We start from the raw sequence: 21,065 nt of genomic DNA on the forward strand, positions 1-21,065 counted from the left end.
CTGTCATTTAATACTTATTTAGTATGCCTTAATGTATTAAAAAGTATCAGATAACATTAAAAATAGTAACATGAACAAGTCGCAGTGGAGATAAGATTCAGAAATCAGGAGAGATTGAAGTCCTCCTTTGGGTGAGTATCAGAAAACCAGCCTGGTTCCAGCCAGCCAACATGTGGGTTTGCCCAAATGGCCGTTCCTCAGCAAAGACCAGGTCCATGAGCCTATGCTGAATGTCTCAAGATGCCTGGGGTCTGTCACAGACCAGTGCTGTAGCCTGCTGCATAAGTAACACAAATTCAGTCATTGCTTTTTTTCTCTGCCACAGGTTTTCTGTGTTCAGGTTGATTCAGGGGTACTTATTAATCCAGAAACATGTATTTCTGGTTTTCTCCATCTAGGTGACGGACTGCCAGCATCCATTTCCATGGCTTGGGCTCTGTGGTGACCAGAGCCCACGTGCCACGGTAAAGGAAAACCTGACACTGAGTGGAACGATACTAAGTCATGACTAATTTCTGTGTTTCGTCTCCTTCCGCTTGTGCAGGACCCAGTGGCCAAAGGGACCACGTACTCCGCGTTTAAGAACGCCATGAGGAGAAAACTGGCGGCCCGGGCTTCCGCTGCCAGCAGCCCCCTTGTCACAAGATGGCAGCAGCGGCACGCTGGAGGCGCTGCCGGGGCCCGCGGCTCGAACCGGCTCATCAGCGCCACCGCGGCCACGGCAGGTCAGACCGGGCTCGACAGAGCCTTCCCATAGGCGGTATCCTCGTGGAGGGACTTAGCAGATAACCCGGAGTGGGGCATTGGCGTGAGCCGTGCGGTGGTGTGTTCCACGTGTCTCGCTGTCGGGCTCTGGCCATGGCAGCTTGCATGTGCTGGGCAGCAGCCTGTGCCGGCCTTCACAGGCAGAGCTAACACAGGGATAGGAGTGCACTGCTGTCGTGACAGGAAAGCTGGGCCCAGTGTTTCTGTGACCAGTGCACAGCCAGCATGGGACAGTAGGTCATATGGGCAGCTGCTATCAAGAAGGTTGAAAGCAATGAAAGAAAAGGAAGTCTTATCCCTAGCCAAGCAATGCCTGTTCCAGACCAGACTTTTTTTCCTCTAGGATGGGGCTGTATTAGGCTTGGTTTAAGTTGCACTGGGCTGTAACTGCACAGGGCTTGTTGCACCTTCATACCTGGAATGGTTAACAGTAAGTGACAGGAGAGCAGCAGAATTCATTTGTCCTTTGTCCTTCCCTTCCTTCTGCTTCTCCTTTGCCTTATACACAGCTACCACAGACTCAGCCAAAACTGCAGGACTGGAATCAGTGTCCGTGCCTGGTGTGGTGTAGTGTAGACTTTCTTACAGAGAAGCTTACTCTTGTTACTGTCTCTTCTTCAAAGTGTAAAGCTTCAGCTACTGACAAAGGGACAGTAACCAAGCGATGCTCACACTCAGCTCACCTCATGGAGAGACTTAATCTGAGGGCTGTTCAGAGCACAGGTCAAACTTTCAGTACTCTCACTTGGAGATGTGGCAGAAGGGGAGGCTGCTTCTGTTAACAGAGGGAGCTGACAAAAAGTTAAATGAGCCTTTGAAATCACTGACTCCTACTTTCAAGCAGTGCTTAGGGAAAGTGGGGAAGGGTTTAAATGCTGCATGTATGAGAAGAGCTTCCAGAAAGGTCTAGTAAACTAAAGATGGCTTATTTCTTGATTGATAATTAAAATCTTTAGACAGCAAATAAAAGATGCTGTTCAGTGTTCAGAATGTATGCCTGCGAGGCCATGGGTGTTGGTCAGAAAGTGCAATTCTATCTTCTGCTAAGCAGAATACTAAAGCTGTTCAATAATACATGCCTAACTCTATGAAACTCAGGTTGTAAAATAAGTATTCCCAACTTCAGTTTCTAGAACAAGAAGTCCTGCATGCTGTCTGTACAAGCAGTGGTGAAAGCCTATATGGCTATGGGAAACTGGATATTGATTTCCTGTGGGGTAGGATCCTGTGTAACCAGTCAATAAATCTAAGACTGGATGTGAGTTGCAGTAGTAAACAAACCTTTTCTATGAAAGGAATGACCATTCTGACCTTTTTTAGACAATTCTTTTAGGATAAAATTAATAGTGCTGTAGAAATGTCTCTTTAACTTCACTGACAAAAAGAAAGGGTAACTGGTTCAATTGTCAGTATTTGCATTTTCCCACTTAGTGTATCAGATCTGCATTTGGAGTACTAGTACTACAAAATCAGTGTTATCCTGAAAAGTACTTGACAAATATCCCTGTATATGGTTTTAAAAGGAATTGTTACCATTAAAATTGTTTTTTTCCAGTGACATCTCAGGTGCCTAAGGAACTCTCCAGCATAAAAACTGTTGTGACTCTAGCTAGCCAACAAGCTGCAGCAGGCTTGGAAGGGAGGAATATTGGGAGAGCTGGCATGGAAAAGAAACAGGTGAGTAATGCAACACTGAAACGCGCAGGTAGGGTATTTGCTTTCCTGATTTTTTTTCAACCTTATTGTAGGCCTGGAATCTGTTATGTGGGTACTATCTTACTGACATGGAGAACAGTAACATTAGGAGGTCCATTTAGGAAATGTTTCCTAGATGAATGTCAGGAGCAATTCCTTCATTATTTGTTTGATTCAGCTTCTCTTCCCTTCCTCCAGGTTATTGTCCTGTAAATTAAAATCAGAACTAAGCTAATGAACCCCTCAAGATTCATTTGTTGTCTCCGGGGGAAAATGTGTATTGTAAAAAGTATGTATGAAAGGCATGAATGACTCAGTTTTCCACTTGCCTTAATAACCACTATGTGTGAAGAAGATAATTTCTTCAATTTTGCAGTATGTAGCTGTTCATTTTGTTATGAAGACAGAATGAAGTGCTATGAAAAGTTCACAAAAACGTAGTTTTTGATTTTATTTTTCAAAAGAATTTTTTGTCATTACAATAGAAGGTCAGCATCTTGGCCAAGGATAAAAGAACACATGGAATCTGCCTAACATGTGAAACAAGCTTCAGGTCATTTCTCATGTAGGTGTTATTTTCTGCAGCTGTACACTTTATCCCTTCAGTTTCCCTAGTAGACACTCATAGCATTTTCTTTAGATATTATCTGTTGCTTTTTGGTCATCTTAAATAAACTATGTTCCAGCCACTCTCCTCTTTCTGTTCACTTACTGAAAATTTTCTGTTCATGTGTAGCATGGTGATACTTGTCTGTATTAGTAAAAGTTGATACCATAACATTACACTCTAAACCACTTCTTTATTTTAGTGTTAATTGTTGCTGTTAACATATTAAGTTGCATCTTCTTGTGCTTGCCTTTCCTTGACTGTACCAGTTGCAAGGTCACTACTTAGAATTGCTGATAGCTGTTTTCAGCTCCTTCCAACAACGCTTTCTTCTTTCCTGTCCCCCTTCATGGTCTATGAATTTCAGAATTGTTTAATTAAAGAACTAAATGGGTTTAGTAATCTTAGTTGAATCTATCCGACAGAGAAAGTTAATAAATTTTTTTTTTTTGGTGAGATAAGAACTTACTATAAAGCAATGTATGGAAACCATTCTTCCTTAAAATGTAATGTCTTCTGAAAGATGAGTACATGTCATTGTCCTCGCTCTTAGTCATAAAGTCATAAAATGTTTTAGATTGGAAGGGACCTTAAAAAGTTATGTAAACCACCCCCCCTACAATAAGAAGGGACCTCTCCAACTAGATTCCTCAGAGTCTCTTCTTTCCCAGGATGGGGCATTTACAGCCTCTCTGGGAAACTTATTCCATTGTTTCACCACAATTTTTTAATCCCCAAAAATGCCTTCCTTACATCTACATTGAATCTACCCTCTTTCCTTGTCCTGTTTGCTCAGGCCTTACTAAAAATCTGTCCTCACCTTTCTTACAAGCCCCCTTCAAGTATAGAAAGGCCACAGTAAAATCTCCCCAGAGCCTTCTTTTCTCTAGGCCAGTTTTTTCATCCACCAGTACCTCCAAGTCCTGTTTTGCAGGGCTGCTCTAAATCTGTTCATCCCCCAGCCAGTATTGATACTAGGGGTTGCCCTGACCCAGCTGCAGGACCTTGTATTTTGGCCTTGTTGAACGTCACGAGATTCATATGAGCTCACTTCTCAAGCTTGTTCAGCTCCCTTTGAATGGCATCTCATCCCTCAGGCATTTCAACATCACCACTCAGCTTGGTGTTGTCTGTGAACTTGCAGATGGTGCACTTGATCTCACTGTCATAAGCCACTGATGAAGATACTAAACTATACTGATCCCAGTAAGTACTGTATGTCAGTCTTCCACAAGTCATTGTTTCATCTTTACAATGAAGTTACTTACCTAGTCACTTACCTGTGATTTACAAACAGGAGTTCAGTTAGAACTAAGATATTCGACTTCTGTATGAAGGTCCACAACCATTTCCTTAAAGTGTGATTTGGGGGTCTTTGGGGTAACACTGTGGGATGACCAAATCTAAAGTTCTTCCTAACACCACTTTGAGGTCAGTCCAAATCTATTAATCTACTTAGACACAGTAATTAGTTACTATTTAATTTGTGCTGCCTTGAAGCATTAAAGGATGGGATGCATTGAAAATGAAGTCTTCCCACATTCCAGTTAATGTGTGTGGTCTCCTTGTGGGACAAAAGATTACTTCCATGTATACACAATCAGTTTTCCACAGAAATGTCTTATTTCAGAGGGACACAGATCCAAGCTATCTGACTAGCTTTCTGCCAAGTTGTCTATATAAATTATACAGAAAGTGCCTCTCAAAGCTGAAGGCCTGCTGTATAACAACTGGGATATATAAAGGAGGAACACTTTTATTTTTTTTCTGCCTGTGTTTTTGTAAGACATTTCTTATAATGATTGCAACAGGGTTTTGAAGAAGAGTAACGCTGAATGTGCCTGGAAGCATAGATTTCACAGGCATTGGAGGAAGAGCATATTGATCTTAAGTGGTCGGTAAAAGCAACAGCTGTGTTTCCATCTGACTGTACTAAAGAATTACACACCAAACAGACACCTGACATCAAAGCATTGAACTTGGTGCACATTGTGAAGAAATGCATACTGTTAGGAACTGGTGAAGAGATTCTATCTTGTGCTAGCTGATCTGAGCCTTTGCCTGAATCTTGGCTAAAGGCCTAACCTAATTAAAAAAAAAAAAAAAAGAGTTCCAGTAACAGTTCAGATCTACCTTTTCTCATCTCTGCTGCATCATCTATTTCTTTGACACCGCAGGAAATGATGAGACATCTTGTAGATATTTTCATTTTCATACTGGAATACTGTTTTAAGTAATGGGATCACAGAGTCCATGTTCAGGGACTTTGGTTTGAGAAAGGACTCTGACATCCAGTAGGTCTCATGCTGGAATCAATGGCCCTGCAGTGTGTACACCAGAAACCCAGTCTTCCCTCATAGAGCCAGCCTGAGTTGTCTTCCACATACTGCCTGCATGCAGAAAACATGGTATTGTTTGCTGGTAAAATTAGCCTAAATGCTAATTCAGAAGAGGACACTAAGGTTTGGCAGGTGGCCTGTGGTAGTACCTACACCCGTACAGGCTTGAGACCTCTTCCACTGGTCAGATGGCCTTGTTAGACAGGTTTGTTAAAGTTTGTGTGATCATTAGCAGTGAATTGGTGTTTTATGGAAGGAGTTAGAGCACATGATTTGGACAGTGGTATTCTGTATTTGTTACCTATTGTCCATCCAAAAGACAAGCATTTCAAAGCTTTTTGTAAGAAGTGTTGAACTCTTTGAGGAGATTTATCTTGTCCATTATGCTAAAATGCTTTTTTGACGGATTCCTGAATTCGATTGTGTTTTCTCTTCATTGCATTGACAGAAACGTCCTTCCCAGCTTCCAGTGGTCCAGGATGTTGGATATAGCATTACAGAAAAGGGTGACATGAAGGTCTGTGAAAATACCTATTGCACCTGGAAGGGTATGTTCCATTATAGTAAATATGTTCGTGCGTACTGAACAGTAAGATACAGCAGGCTGTGTCTACACAGGAAAAGCAAGTGCATCCTGTTCCAACAAATGTTACAGGATAACACAAAGTGGCTGAAATCTGTGCTGTGCTGCGCTGCTCAGGGCTATTTCTAGAGTTGCCCTGCCTGTGGGAACTTCTTCCAGGATGGTTAACCGCTAACATTTTACCTGGCTCTCCTTTGGGTTCCATCTAATTTAAGCATTGCTGGCTTAAAACATTAATTTTATTCTAGCTTTTCAGTTTCAGAACCCTACAGATAATGTAGGGTTGTGCTGCAGTATGTGCACAGGGTATGTATTTCATGGACAGTTGAATACATAAAAGTGCAAGACATGCAGAGATGGTGGGATCTAGTTTCTCCTACCTGTAAGGAAAGATAGATAAACTGCACTGCCTGTGGTTTAATGTGTTGGGGAGTTGGTTAATTTGGTCCAAAAGATTTATCAGGAATGAATGAGCACAAGAGAGTGTGAATGATCAGGTGATGGAAAATAAGGTGGGGTGTGAGGACCTAACCTGTGAAATAATACGGCTATTCCCAGAGTTATTTGAATATGAAGCAGTTCATTAAATATCAAACCAGTATTTTGTTGTGCTCTGTCTTGGACATAAGATTTGATCTGGCAATCTGGCTGTTTCTGTGTATGATGGGTTCTTAGCAGTCAGGGCCTGATTTATGCTCAAGTGAAAACGGTAAAACCAACTTCTTTATTAATCTGTAGTTCAGCTCTTGTAGAAGAAGTTGCTACATGACAGATTTATATGTTCTGTTGCTCTTCTTCATGCAAATAATTTCAGAGCAGTCAATAGCAACAATATAGGGATTGGTCACAGTGGTTTTTGTTTTGTTTTCTTTGATGGCAAATATATACAGGTATCAGGAATACTGGGTTTTATCCCACCAACCTACTTGTTGAATCAGGTGGTCTGGTGTGGCAGTACTGACTACTTACCATTTCCCAGGTCTCATTTTGAGAAGTTAGAGAGGCACGTGAAAGCCAAAATCCTATCAAAAGTCAGTGATATCTGCTAGTGCCCAGACAAAGCAAAACAAAATGGTGTAATGAAACTCAGTTTGCACTAATTAAAAAGCCTGTTATGCACGTTTGTGTGTCTGAAGTAGTGAGTGAGCTGAAAGAGTAATCAGTATGAATTTGGGTAGATGAATTACTCATGAGAGAAGAGTAACTTGAAATGAGTAACAGAGGTGATTTCATCCTTTATATCTCACTTCACAGTAACAACTGCCAGTGTCACAGAAGAAACAGATTTTCAGAGTGTTTCAGAAGTGCTGCTATTGAAGCTGTTACAATGAAGTGCTTTAATTTTCCTGAATTATCTTACATGGCTGGGTTCAGAAAGTTTTGGTACAGTTTTCAAAAAGTAACCAAAAATCTAGCTATTAGAAATACAGATTTTTCTGTACAGAGAATTCTGTTCAGAATTCCTAGAGCTTTTTACATTTAGAATGCAGTGTTACATGTCCCACTGGGCACGTTGTTCCTGCAAGTCTGCTTGATTGTTTCACTGCACAAAATTTTAGATACAGAAGAAAATCCCTGTGGCCTGCTTCTTGCTTATTTTCAGTCTTTATTTGTTATTTGGAGAGAGAGGGGGTACCACAGCTGAGAAGGGAAACATTTGTTGTCTGGCAGAAATGAATTTTGGATTGGGGGGAAGACTCGTGACAGAGTAAGGAAGAACTGTGTGAAATAAGCTCTCCACAATTTGTCACTGGATTTCCATATAGGATGTTTATGTATGTGTTTAAGTTACGTTTACAGTGAGGAATTTTTTTGAACAGAGTTTAGTTGTAAAGATAAATAATGTCCTGTGACTGGAACTTTTGATACTAAATATTCTTCTCTGGAGAATAATTCAAAAAGAAAGTCAAAATACAGAAAAAAGAGCAGAAATGTGAATCTCCAGCTTTCTGCTGTGCACATTACTGCAAGGTAATTTCTTACACATAAAAATCTGACATTAGATGATTCATAGTACTAATGATCTGTCTTTTTTTGGTGTGATGTTTAGGAGTCCCTGCAGCATAATGTAGCTGAAGACTATAGAGGGTGACTCTTCTGCTTGCTTATACTTGTGTTTGCTTTTGTTTCTCGCATAAGTGTTGTCACAAGCTTTGTGTGCTGTGATCAACGTCATGTGCTTTAACAACCTTTTCCTTTGGTTATGTGTTGATGAGGAAGACCTTTTGGTGAGAAATTAACGTCAGAAAGCAAAAAAGCTAATTGCTGTATGAGGGCGTTTTGAAGTGGGAGAGCACATACAAAACATTTTGCTGCTAACAACTTTGACAGAAAACCAAGGCAAAAAAGACAAAACCCCTCACATTCTGTATTGAGCTGTGGTAGAACTTAAGTAGAATATAATGGACCCTATTTTCTGTTCTAGCTGACAAAATCCATGAAGGATTGAAAGAGGCTGTAAAACTACAATGAAAGGCTTAGGCCTGAGAAAAAAATGGTGGTGTTTTGCATTACTGATCTGTGTGTGATGAATCTTTAAATACAGGGTGCCGAGAGAGGAACCAAAATGAGTTTAGAGCTGTTACCAAGATGAAGCTTTCTGTACCAATGGAGCTAGAAGTGAGGCTTCATATTACTGGCTTGCGCAATGATTACTGTAAGTTAATTTCTTCTTTGTGGTGTTTTTTGCAGAGATTGGGAATTCTTATGTGTGTTTCAAGAAAGATGGCAAGGGTGTGTCCCCTTCACATAAAATGGAAGCTGTGGGACATATGCATGGTGTCATTTATCCTACAAGGATGCATCTTTGAAAACTGCTTGTCCCAGGATGTAGACTTACTGATCAAACCCTAGAATGAGTACTGCCTCTCATGTAGTTTCCTTTGGTTGTTGAGCTCAATACAGCTTTCTGGTCAACCCAGTATACTTCTGCTTAATGAAGTTAAACATTTCAGCTATCAGCTTTGGATGTCTAGCAGCCTGTCAACACAGCAACAGCTTTATTGACCAGACTTTGACATCTCTTGTTCTGGGAGGTATCAGTGACATTGTAGTTTGGATGATAGATACCTTCTGAACTAAATTTTCACTTATGTCTTTGGTGGTGCACAAGCAAAACATTAAACATACTCAAGTTACACTTGAACACAAATGGATCTCTAGTCTAGAGCAGCAAATACATGTTTTAACATTTAATAATATCTAATGAGCAACTCTGTGAAAGTGTTCTAATTGTCCCTTTGGAGATTTTTTCAACATATCTTTGCAAATGCTCATGTATGTCTATGAACAGGACAAAGGTTTGTTTGTATGATTTACACTGGTTGTGCACAAAGTATGCTCCAAGGCTAACTGCCGTAACAGAAATCTTTGGAAGTGATTTTTGGCTGCAACAACCAGGACTGCAGCAAACAGCTGACTGATATATTCAACTGTTCTTCAAAGTGATTTGTTTCCAATATATGATGTCAGATCTTGGCCTACGGTAAAAGTCTTCTGTGCGTCAGGTGTCATGCAGGATACATTTTGAACTGCCCTGACTGCACAGCTGAGGATTTCCCTTGACATATATAAATGTACTGGATTAATATTAAGTGTTCTAGACCAACTTCTGTCCTACGTGCCATAGCAGGATGTTGTAAGGCTAATCACCAACGACTAATGACTTGCTTTGCCAGGATCTGCAAGTGCAGTGTATCTAGCATCAGGGGCAGTGGAAACAGTATTTCTATTATACACTTGCTGAGCAAGCTCTGAAGATGAGGAGCAGATTTTGTCTAATTCCTTTCTGCATTTTTTCTTTCCTGTTGTGTGCAGGGTAAATGTTATTAACCTCAATATATAGGACAGACTGTAGCATATAGACTTTATCCTGTGTCTTTCTCACTAGCAAGAATTACTTCAGAATGAGGGTGTTTTGGGAACTGTAGCTGTTGGTGGAGGATCCTCATTTCTGGTAGAAGCAATTTGAGTGAATGATGTGGTGATCCAAAACACAAGGATGAGAGGTTAAAAAATTATATTGAGAAAGCTGTAAGTCAGGTCCTGCTATACAAACATATGAGTTGTTGAGATTAGATTTATGAAGACCTTGGCTTGTTAGACTTTCCTTCATGTAGAAGGAATACTTGTAAGTAGTGTTTTCATAGAAACATTCTCTTGTTGTTTTTCCATAGCTAATTAAAAAGAAAGAATAGGCTTCTCTTCCCCAAACCATACTTCCACTGTCTCCATCCTATTACCTACAACTTTAGGCAGTAATTCTTAGTAGCTTTCTTCTAGATCTAAACATACTGGACTGGAGCCTTGAAAATCTCATTGCTATTGCTGTAGGACCTGCTGCACACATCTGGAATGGAGGAACTCTTCAAGCCATTGGAAGCATTGATTTGAATTCCAGTTCCAAATACATTTCCTCCCTAGCTTGGATAACAGAAGGAGCTTGCCTTGCGATTGGCACCAGTGATGGAGAAGTGCAAGTACTAAATAATTTACTTTTTTAGTCTTTCTCCATTTTTAGCCAAAGTGGTCACAAGACAATTTGATACTGTGGTGTTTTGGCTTTTTTTTTAAGTGGAAACAAATAAAAAAGATGGGCTAAACTATAGAAGAACTCTGCGGGAGACAATATACAGCACTCCCTGTGCAATATATAGTACTTCACTGAAGGGCTTAGTGACATCCAGTGTTATCTATATGTATGGGAGCTTCTGAAGCCACTAAATTGTTGATGACCAAATTAATGATTCAGTTGCCTAGAGGCAATCAGATTTTTTTTTTTTTTTTTTTTTTCACTGTAAGGGGAACTCTTATTAAATTATTTTACTCAGCACAGCCTATTTTTTCTTGGGTTTCTCCTGCTAAGTTCACTGTAGTGATCAATGCCTTGAGATCTCAGTCCAAAACTTTCCTTACAGATTCATGTATGAGAATTTGCCTTTAATCTGATTATACACATATGTCTCAGCCTGCTGTTATAGTACAGTCCTATTGTTAAAAGACTTTTGGGGCACTTTGGCTGAGATGCTAGATGATATGAGGACCTACCTGCTGCAGTCCTGAGTCAGGAATCTGAAAGTACTGAAGACTGGTGCTTTCAAGTATGGACTTCCAAATACTGATATGTTAATAAACAGCTTTGAACTCAGAGACATGTATTCCCTTCAATCCTGTCTGACTCCAGCATCACTGATATAGGTGCCAAAATCTGGAAATACTTCTTACTTGTGAAATAAATGAGCTTGAGATTGTCCATATTCTGAATCAGAACTGGTCAGTGGCTTACTTGCAAAAAAACTAACAGAACAAAAATATTTTTTCTTTTTATTGTTAAATTTGACTTTCTTGTTTTGAATTGGCAGCTGTGGGACATTGAAACCAAAAAGAGGTTGAGAAATATGTTTGGTCACCTGTCCGTGGTTGGAGCTCTGAGCTGGAATCATTATATTCTGAGCAGGTGAGTGGTATAGTATATTCACAGAAACAGCACTGCTGCTTTTACTTACACAAATGTCCTGTTCATTTTGGCTGTTTTCCTTGGCTTTGCTCAAAAGTGTTTTATTCTGTCTCTTTACTTATCAGCCATCTCAGAAATCATACGTAGATTTATTGTATTTAGGAAAGCAGCCAAAGGGGATTTAGCCTGCCTCTTTAGTCTCTGTTTCTTACTTTCCTTCCAGAAAACTGTCACCACTTGTAGAATATTGCTAGGCTTTGCGTTTGTGCAAAGCCTCAGTTTGAGACGGTGTCTCCATTTGGTCTGGACTCCCAGAATTATAGCCTGCCCAGTGCCGGGCAGGGGGCATGTAGTTTAGACTGCTGTGCCACTGATACCAAGACTGCATCTGTCTTTTGAGATGCCCACTGAAACACGGCTAAGAGTGTGCAGCTAAGAGCTGCACACCTCTTTAGCTGTGTACCTACAAGGGAAGGCCATCTCACTGCTACCCAGGAGGTTTGAAGTGCTTGACTTTTGCTTTGCCAAGGGTGAATTTTATACTAGCTGGTATATATTTAGGGATCATTTCAATAAGGGGACTCTGATGAGAAAGATCAAGTGTGCTCTTGTGTGTTTTTTTGCTTCCACTTTCAGGTCTTTGACTTGAAGGAGCTGAGGTGAGACTTGTCTATGCTGGATGCCTCTATGATTTTAAAATCATAGAATAGTCTTCTGTTTTACTTAGATGAAGAAATAACAGCAAGGGCAGACTGACTTTGTAAACTCAGAGTGAAACTAGTATAGGAACACTAGTGGTAGTTTTGGTTTGATTTTACAGTATACTCTGGTTTTAATTGTATTAGGTCTGCTAGGTGGAGTGAGGTAAAGGTTACCAGCTGAACACCTGTTAATAAAATGCTGTTGCTGGAAGAGGTATGCTTGGTGGTTTAAGTTACGAGGATGCAGCTATAGCATCCTGACAGTGTCAACTGATGTAACCCTGTTACAGAAAGCATTAGTTTCAGTTTGCATTTCAGCCTGGCCAAAGAAGTGAAAACAATACAAACTTAAATTACAGATCCCTCTGAGTAGGAACTAGTAATAAAATTCAGCATGAACCTGTGAACTTGACAGATTAGTTTTGGATAATGTTTATTTCTTTTGCTAGGTTTGAAGCTAACCAGTTCATTCTAACATTAGAGCAGAGTTAAAATATCTGTATAAGTAGAAAAAAAATATGTATGGCTAATATTCATTGCTAATAAAATAAGAGCAGCATTGTTACAGTAAATGTCACTGTGGACAATTGATAATTTGAGATTACCTACTAATTCCTGTGGTTAAAATAGTCCAACAACATCATCATGAACTGTAAATAAATTTCAGTACCATAAATGAACTCACCACACTATTTTGTTGTCTTCTCTTTGCCTTTAGCAAAGCAGATGCCATCTTCTGTGTTAAAAGCAAGTAATTCCGATTTCTTTTTATGCGGAGTGGAAAAATGTCCTTTCAGCCAGGATTCTCAGGAGCCCTGTTCCTTTCTACTTAACACTACTAGAATTACCAGAAACCTTCATATGGCCAACACAGGCAATTCAGTTTTCTTTCTTTTGGTGTGGTGGGTTGAGCTCCGCTGGGTACCAAATGCCCACCATGATGCTCTGTCAGTCCCCTCCTCAGCTGGATGAGGGAGGGGAGAAAATAAACTTGTGGGTCAAGATAAAGGCAGTTTAATAAATAGCAAAGGCTGTGCATAGAAACAAAGGATAATATAAGATTTATTCTCTACTTCCCATCAGCAGGCAATATCCAACCACTTCTTGGGAAGTAGGGCTTAAGTACCATAAAGAATGTTCCAGAAGATAAATATCATAATAAAAAATGCTCCCAAATCCTCCTCCTTACTCTTATATTTTATTGCTGAGCAGATTTCATATGGTTTGGAATATCCCTTTGGTCAGTTTGGGTCAGCTGTTCTGGCTGTGTCTCCAACCAAGGTCTTGTCCAGCCCTGGTCTTGGTGACAGGAGGAATGTTGGAGAGACAGCCTTGATGCTGAGTGAGCACTGCTCAGTAGAAGCCCAAATACTGTGCATTACCTACAACTTTCTAGCTACCAGTAAAGAGCACAGCATTATTGAGGACTGCTATGACAAAGCTAGCTTCATCTCAGCCAGGCACAAGGCACTGGGTTAGATGTTCTCATTATTTAGTAGAAAAAAATCTATATAACTCTTTGAGAGGCAAATGGTGATGCTTTTGCATATAATGCATGTATTCACATGTATTTTCATAGGTATTTTCTGTGAAGATGCACCTAATACTCACTTGAGCACTGCTTGGTTGCAGTCTTTCATGGTTTTTTGAACTTCAACTGAGTTGGAAAGTCAGTAACACAAGCACGACAGAGTGGTATTTTTTGCAGTCAGTCGGTTTTGTGTGTGCATTTTTAGAGCTTCCAAATCACTCAACTGCATCTGAAAATTTTTTAAGATCCAGTACAGGATAGTCATCAGTCATTATTGCCTTAAATTAGTTTACTGTAATAGCCAGGTACCTGTTTCTTAGATACCCAGAAAGATGGTATTGAACTTGCTGATGTTTTCAGCATTGCCATGACAGTTGGAAATATGAATTTCCAGCAGGAATCTCTTCTATTTTGTCATGTTTAATGTAGGTAATATCCTTAAAAAAGCAGGAAAAGAGAATGCACTGCAATTGCAATTTTGCAATACTGCAAATTTTCAGTATTTTCAGTTCAAATCTGCTGTTGATGTAATGCCCATATCTTGGAGCTAAGCTGTAATAGTAGCTGTGCTTCCAGGCAGGGTATTTCTTCCTTTGTTTGGTAAACTGATGGCACTGGCTGTAGAACCATGCATTCACTTCCTAACAGGCAATCAGTGCAACAGTGTCAAGCTGTCCAGATTTTCTTTAAGCCTTGAAGTGGGAGGGAGAAAGGAGTAAAGGGAAGGGACAGAACCAAAGAACACACAGTTAGATGCTAGTAAGCCCTTTTCCAGGGCAGTGCAGTTTTACACTGCCTCTGTTGGGTGTGGAAGCATATCCGGCCTTGGCAAAAATCATCTTGTGAAATGATTTTTCATGAAGAACAGGAAATAGTTTACATTAAATGTCTTGACAGCTGAACAAGGTGCAGATTAGTGGCATACAATGCAATGTATCTTCATGAAAATGAAAACCACGAGAGACAAGAAGTATTCTGCCTGGCTTGAGCGGAGCAGTTCTTTGGCTCTTTTCTGTTGTCAGTCACCCCTGCGGTCAGGGTGTGCTTTTGATAGTTGGTTTGTGTTTCCTTTCACTGAATTACTGTTGTTCTGCAGACACATTTCATTCTGTTGTGATTTCCTTCTGAAACCATTGAAGAAACATCAGTGTGATGATGTAGCTTATTGTCTTTAACATTAAACCCATGCTGTCTTTTCTCATCTACAGTGGTTCACGACTAGGATCTATTCATCACCATGATGTTCGGATTGCTCAGCACCATGTTGGGACTCTTTGCCAAAATAAACAAAGTATTTGCAGCTTGAAATGGTCACTAACCAACCAGTTGCTGGCAAGTGGGTCTAGTGATGGTATATTGAATATCTGGCCTAGTGACCCTGGTGTAAAATTGCAGTCACAGCCACTTAAAACCATACCACATCCCTCAGCAGTTAAGGTATATGGAGAAGGAGTGTCTGTTTTTCTATATTTGCTCTTGTGAAATCACATTGTTGATGTGGATGGTTAGGTAATTTTTCAAATTTATTTCACTGATATTTGTTAGTTTCTTCTCCCTGTATGTGATGCAGTTAATTTTAAGACCAATTCTCCTCACTGCAAGTAACAAATAAGTTTGCTAGGGCTTTGATTAGGAAATGTTACTGGCTTACCACGCCTTTGTAAATATAATGCCAAACAAGTTTACATCCTTCTCTATCTCTCTGCCTTGCACAAAGAAGTTTTGAGACACAATACTTAAAACTTAATAAACAAGATCTTCCGATTTTTTGAGTTTTGGAAAATTCTCTCTGCTGCAATTAATTTAAATGTGAAGTTTGTTTTGTGTCCTGCCCATATTTTCATGTCACTGTTGCTAGGAAACAATCTGAAGTAGTAAAGTGGGTATGAGACAATTACAGATTCATCATCTTTATGAAGTCCCAGTCTGTGTGGGAGAGGAGACAGGTATTAGCAATAAGCAGCAGAGGACTCCAGCATTTATGAGCTCTTTACCCTCCTGAAAGAGTCTGATGCTGGCCTGAAGTGCTGGGATTGAAGAGTCAGAGGAGTTTATTGAAACAGGTGGAATTGAGTTCTTAGTTTTCTTTGGTTGAGTCTGAGCCTTAAGGTATATCCTGAAAATATCTCAGAAGAAACCAGGTCTCTTTTAAGCCCTGTAAACTGTGGTGCTTACGCTTCTGTAATGGCTTAGGCAGTAAGACTATCCTGCTGGGTTCTTCCAGTTTTGAGGTGTGAGTCTGTGGCCCGTGAACTTAAGCAGAGAAGATGGAGTTTTATGAGCATGTGTGGGACAGTGTAGACTACTGTGAAACAATGGCAAGGGAAGCAGTATTTTGAGTTTTGGGATCCTACATTGCTGTGTGTGTATAGTCTGGGTGCTTGTTGCAGTTAATTTTTCCAAATAGGCTTTTAAGCAAAAACTGTTTTCCCAGCTAACCTCCTAGTCTAGTCTGTTCTGGTATCTTTTCTTGTTTTTTTTTTTTTTTTTTTTTTAGGCTATGAACTGGTGTCCTTGGCAGTCTAAAGTCCTTGCTATAGGAGGTGGAATGAAAGATGGGATTTTGCGTGTCTGGGACATTAATTCTGAGAAAATAATCCAAAGTGCAGCTACAGATTCTCAGGTGAAATGATGGAATGTCTGCATAGTTAGGCTATGCTCTTCTTGTATAGCTGTGCTCTTCTGGCAAACTCCCACTGCCTTTGAGGGTGGTTCTGTGGTCAGAGGAACAGCAGTATTTTCTCTGGATGTTCAATTGTGCTACATTCAGCACAGCAGTGTGTGATTAAACTCAGAAGTAGTTTGTTGTTTCTTATTCACCACTTCTGTCTCCACATAGAAGTGACTCAAGAGGAGGTGGTCTTGCAGCCAGACACTTCTCATAATCTTTTCCTTATTGGAAGAAATAGTTTTGGCCAAAATTCTTGATATGGAGAGAATGTTGAGGAAGAGAGAAAGTTCCCAGAGTGCTGGGGTGAGAAGAGGTGTAAGAGTCAGAGGGCAAACATCTGTCTCTGGAGTTTGAATATTAGGAGACAGAGGAACAGATTTTCATCTGGAGTAAAGGAGCGTAACTTGATTTTCCTAGAGCTATTACAGCTTAGCTGAGGATGTGTTGGAACTGCTTTCAGATTATGCTGATAGACTATTGTCACATTTAGAGAGGACAATAAGGCAACTTTACTTCCAAGTGTTGTAAGGAATTAAATGATCCTTCTAAATAAGTAAATATTTTGCTGTGACTTATTGCACAGTAGCTTGTTTAAACATTGTAGATAACATTTCAGATCCACTGAATAGTGTATGTTGGTCTGTTGATGCTTTCTGAAAACTAAAGCACAATTTTAAATTGCAATAGATTTGTTCCTTGCTGTGGTTACCCAAAACCAGCGAACTGATGACTGGACATGGCCTTCCTGAACATCAGATGAAAATATGGAAGTATCCCATACTTACCAATTCATCAGAACTCTATGGCAAGTATTTCAGTTAGTAGTTTTAATTACTTCAGTTAACTGTCTGTGTAACCAGTGTGTTTTTGCAACGGCAAACCTCATGCATTTATGTGAAAAAAGAGTTAAAAGAGCAGTCACCTGCACATCCTTCATCTGCCTACACAATGCATTCATGTGCACAATCCTGATTCATGTGTTTGTAAAGGTTGACTTATTAGAGTAGTAGTCAGAGCTGCTTCTGTAAAATTTTTTGTTTCAGTGATGGTATTATGTCCTGTTACTTCTAAGGCTATCCCAGGTGAAAGATGTGGATTTTCACTTCTCCCTAAGGCTTACTAGGCCTGGATTGAGTGTGGCAATGTAGGTTGCTTCCAATGTATTCTAGGCTGATGGTCACTTAGGTAATATGAACTAGATTTGGCTGTTTGAATTTGCAGCTCATCATGCAAGGATACTGAAGCAGCTTCCAAATGATACTTAAAATAAATCACCATGTGTTATTTATTGCTGTCTGGGTTTTAATGAATGAGAGACTGTGAAACAATTTGGTGCAGCATGTTTCCCTTGTTCCATGTTGACAGCCAGAGGAAGGTGGAGTTTCCTTGCATCGTTGCGTAGGGATACATTACACATAAAAGTTGTTCCTTGCTATTAGACATTCTTGTTTCTGGTGCTTGCTGTCACTGCTATCCGTTAAATTTTACTTATTTCAGTCTTAACTGAAGTGATCCAATAGAAGTGTCTGAAGTTAAAGAAAAAAAAAAATCTGTTTTGCACTGGCTGCATTTTCTTACTTATGCTTGGTTTTTCATACTCACTGACAAAATGCAGTCAAAGAAGCCTTGGAATTTCAACCAGGGACTTGGGTGGAACCCGACTTGTCTTTAGTAGTAGCCTGTAAGAGGAAGGCACAGGAGGGTCAAAGCAAAGATGGATGAAAGAGAGAGGGCAGCAGAGACAAACGTGGATCTGGTTACACATTATCCTTGTGTAATGCTGTTTGTGTTGCTTTTCCTTCCTTACCCCTCCTCATTTATGTACATTTTTTAAGGCAGTGTCCTGTGTTGCTATGAGAAATTATCTGGAAGCTTGAGGTTTCACAAATCCTTGTAAGTCTTCATTATATTACAAGGAATGAAAATTAGATTTAATCCTACCTTTGAGAATAGTGCATGGAGTAAAACCTTTACTATGTAAGTCAAATAAAAGTAATTTAATGAAGCTGGAGTGCTACACATCATCCTGTTTCCTATTCAGTTTACTCATCTGCAAAAGAAACTAATTTTCATGAACAAAAGTCCAGATAATTGTTACACAGATGTTCCTACTTATGAAAGCTCCTAATACCTTTCTGTAAGCAATTGAACGTTGGAAGAAATTGTGAATGTATCAAAATATGTTCAGAAAAAATACTGTGATGGATTATTGTGAAGTGGTTCTAAATCAGCCTCAAACACCTTTAACCACATGAGTTACACACCCAAAGAAATGAATAGATAAATTGTAACTAAATGCCATTGTTAGATCTTCCTGCAAAATGTTGAAGGTTTCAGCTAACAATGACAAACTATCAGCAACTGTTCGGTACTTTAGTAATTGAGGTTGCCTATTACTGAGCAGAGCAGAATAACAATGGAAAGACAGTAACCTTTTTACAGCATTGATTCCTGTTCTCCTATTCAGTTTACTTATTGCCTTCAGCTCATTCTTAATGTGAACATATTCTATAGATAATGTTAGATATTATTAGATACTAGAACTTTCCACTTCCTATGCAGCATGTTTTGCTGCTGCAGTAAAAGTGGAACAAGCCATAGTGTGGTTGTGGATGGTGAAAATGACTGGTATAATCAGTACAGAACTGTGATTTCTTTTTTATATATTTTATTTTACAGTTCACAAAGGGAGAGTCCTCCATACAGCTCTGAGCCCAGATCAGAGCAGGCTTTTTTCTGTTGCAGCTGATGGGACGTCTTGTCTGTGGAAATGCCATGAGCCTGGGGAGAGCAAGCACAGCAGCAAGCCTTTTTCTGAGGGTTGAGCTCATTTTTGTGACTTCTTTTCCTTGAAAGCAAATGATTTAAATGTATTTAGCCCATTCAGTAATTCAAAATATGTGTGTTCCTTCCAATGGAAACATGGCAAAAGATAGTACAATTTTTTTCAAGAGAAAGCCATTTTCCTCATCAGTCCATAATGTGAAATATTAGTAGCTTGTCTTACTTACCCTAGAGGAAAAATATTCTAACTCTAAAGAATAACAGCATATTTATTTTCATTAAACTTGCAAGTTTAATGAAATCCACCCTGTGTCAAGTTCTAGCATAAAGTTGTAGGTCCTGCTTTTAGCAGTGATGCTTGTAATTTTATAACATCTTAGCATCTCCAATGGAAATCACATGCAAATGTCTATAAATTGCCTTGAATCATTCAAAGGCTAGGATCAGCAGATACCACTTCAAGCGTCTGTATTGTTCTACATATCGCATAGGTCATGGTACAGAATCTGTTTAGATATTTGTAGAGATCTGGGTTAAATATGTAACTGTAAATAGATATAAATGATTTCTTGGGAAATCTTTATTGTTTTCACAGTGGTAATAATAAGTAGCTTAATTAGCAAACTGTCTCTATTGGATTTTGATTTGTTTCCTTAAATCCACCTACTATGTTTGACAATGAAAATATAAATAATTGCTTCATAATTCTATTACTATGCATAATTATGTGATCAACTAGTTAATAAGCCGGGTGGACATAGTGAAGCAGCACACTGTTTTGATCAAACACAACAGTTAGTTAATTCATTCCTCAAGGGTACCAATTTAATTTTGTGTGACAGCAAACCTGGTAGCTGTTGCCTTCTTATGCGTTGTATTCAGTGTTCACAAGAGCCAAGCATCTTTGACTTTAACAGACATTTGCCTGTGTAAGACTTCTACACTGTCAACAGCTATGTCAGGATTGGTCTTCAGGTGCTATTCAGATGCAACTTAGTAGTGTTACTCAAGACATGTTCTATCCACAAATATCTTTGGAGCTTTGCTTTTATTATTAGGAGTGACGAGAGGCAAGTGGTAAGGATTCACTCTTGCACCTGTATATTAGAAGCCCTGTGAGCTCAGAAACTCTTATTATTTTGATTTTTTTTTTTTTTCTCTGGGAATGTATTTAGACTATTTCCTGTAGGTGGGAAGAATGGGAGATTAGGGGAGCAGTGTCAGCCCATGGAAAATTACACTGTAATCAAACACATGAAAAGAGATAGGATATGTTAGCAGGGATGCAAGTATCTCTGGAAATGAATGTGAAACTATCATGACTTTAGTTCTCATCATTTTTAAAACCTCATCTTCTGCTGTTCGTAAATCACATGGTTGCTAACTTCACATCTGGAAGTCTGAGACCATTTTTTACCTAGTAATTAAATCTGCTACTAACCTTCTGGTTTCTGTGGTCATCTGTGTGGTCTTCAAAACAGGCTAGAAAATGGAAATGTTGAATATCATTTAAGAAATGACTACCAATAAGCTGATGTCTAAGAATGGGAAATAGCTTTCACTGTGCTTGTCTTCTAATACGAGTGTGTTTGTTGCAGTAAATTGTATTAAATTTTTAGAATCTGACTTAAAATATTCAACCTGATTTAAACATTGAAATTGGTATTTTAAAAACATTAAAAACATTCTCATGAGTATAAAGGACTGAAATTAGTCTCTTTACTCTTTTGTTTTCTAATTTCCCCAGAAATCCTTTTTTTCATTTAACAGTATCTTAATGGTGCTGGTTTGCCAAATATAGGAAAAGGTGTGTAACACCGGCTGGGTGACTCTGGTAGGGAAGGAGCTAATCAATATTGAAGCCATGCAGTGTATTTGCAGCAGTCCAGGTACAGAAGAGTACTGTATATACTCAGCATGCAGTGAGGGCACAG

The 21,065-nt window shown here is 39.3% G+C and overlaps 1 protein-coding gene across 1 annotated transcript; it reads left to right on the plus strand.

The window, feature by feature from the left end:
- Positions 1-495: 495 nt before the first annotated feature.
- Positions 496-20,574, plus strand: CDC20B (cell division cycle 20B). Its single transcript, XM_061372097.1, has 10 exons — positions 496-725; positions 2,321-2,442; positions 5,855-5,954; positions 8,535-8,645; positions 10,271-10,467; positions 11,350-11,444; positions 14,885-15,113; positions 16,174-16,299; positions 17,035-17,164; positions 19,027-20,574. Exons 1-10 carry the CDS (start codon positions 590-592, stop codon positions 19,170-19,172), a joined length of 1,392 nt encoding a protein of 463 aa, XP_061228081.1. The 5' UTR covers positions 496-589; the 3' UTR covers positions 19,173-20,574.
- The last annotated feature ends 491 nt before the right edge of the window (positions 20,575-21,065 follow it).

This window comes from Neopsephotus bourkii, unplaced genomic scaffold (genome assembly GCF_033783945.1).
Source record: "Neopsephotus bourkii isolate Nb327-2 ecotype Australia unplaced genomic scaffold, CSIRO-AGI_Nbou_v1 NB_1594, whole genome shotgun sequence".
Classification (NCBI taxonomy): Eukaryota; Metazoa; Chordata; class Aves; order Psittaciformes; family Psittacidae; genus Neopsephotus; species Neopsephotus bourkii.

Excerpts from the sequence above, each read along its gene's own strand:
- CDC20B (XM_061372097.1), top strand. The coding sequence starts at position 590 with ATGAGGAGAAAACTGGCGGCCCGGGCTTCCGCTGCCAGCAGCCCCCTT. Across the intron at positions 2,443-5,854 it reads CTGGCATGGAAAAGAAACAG|AAACGTCCTTCCCAGCTTCC; the intron begins GTGAGTAATGCA and ends TTGCATTGACAG. Across the intron at positions 8,646-10,270 it reads TGGCTTGCGCAATGATTACT|ATCTAAACATACTGGACTGG; the intron begins GTAAGTTAATTT and ends GCTTTCTTCTAG.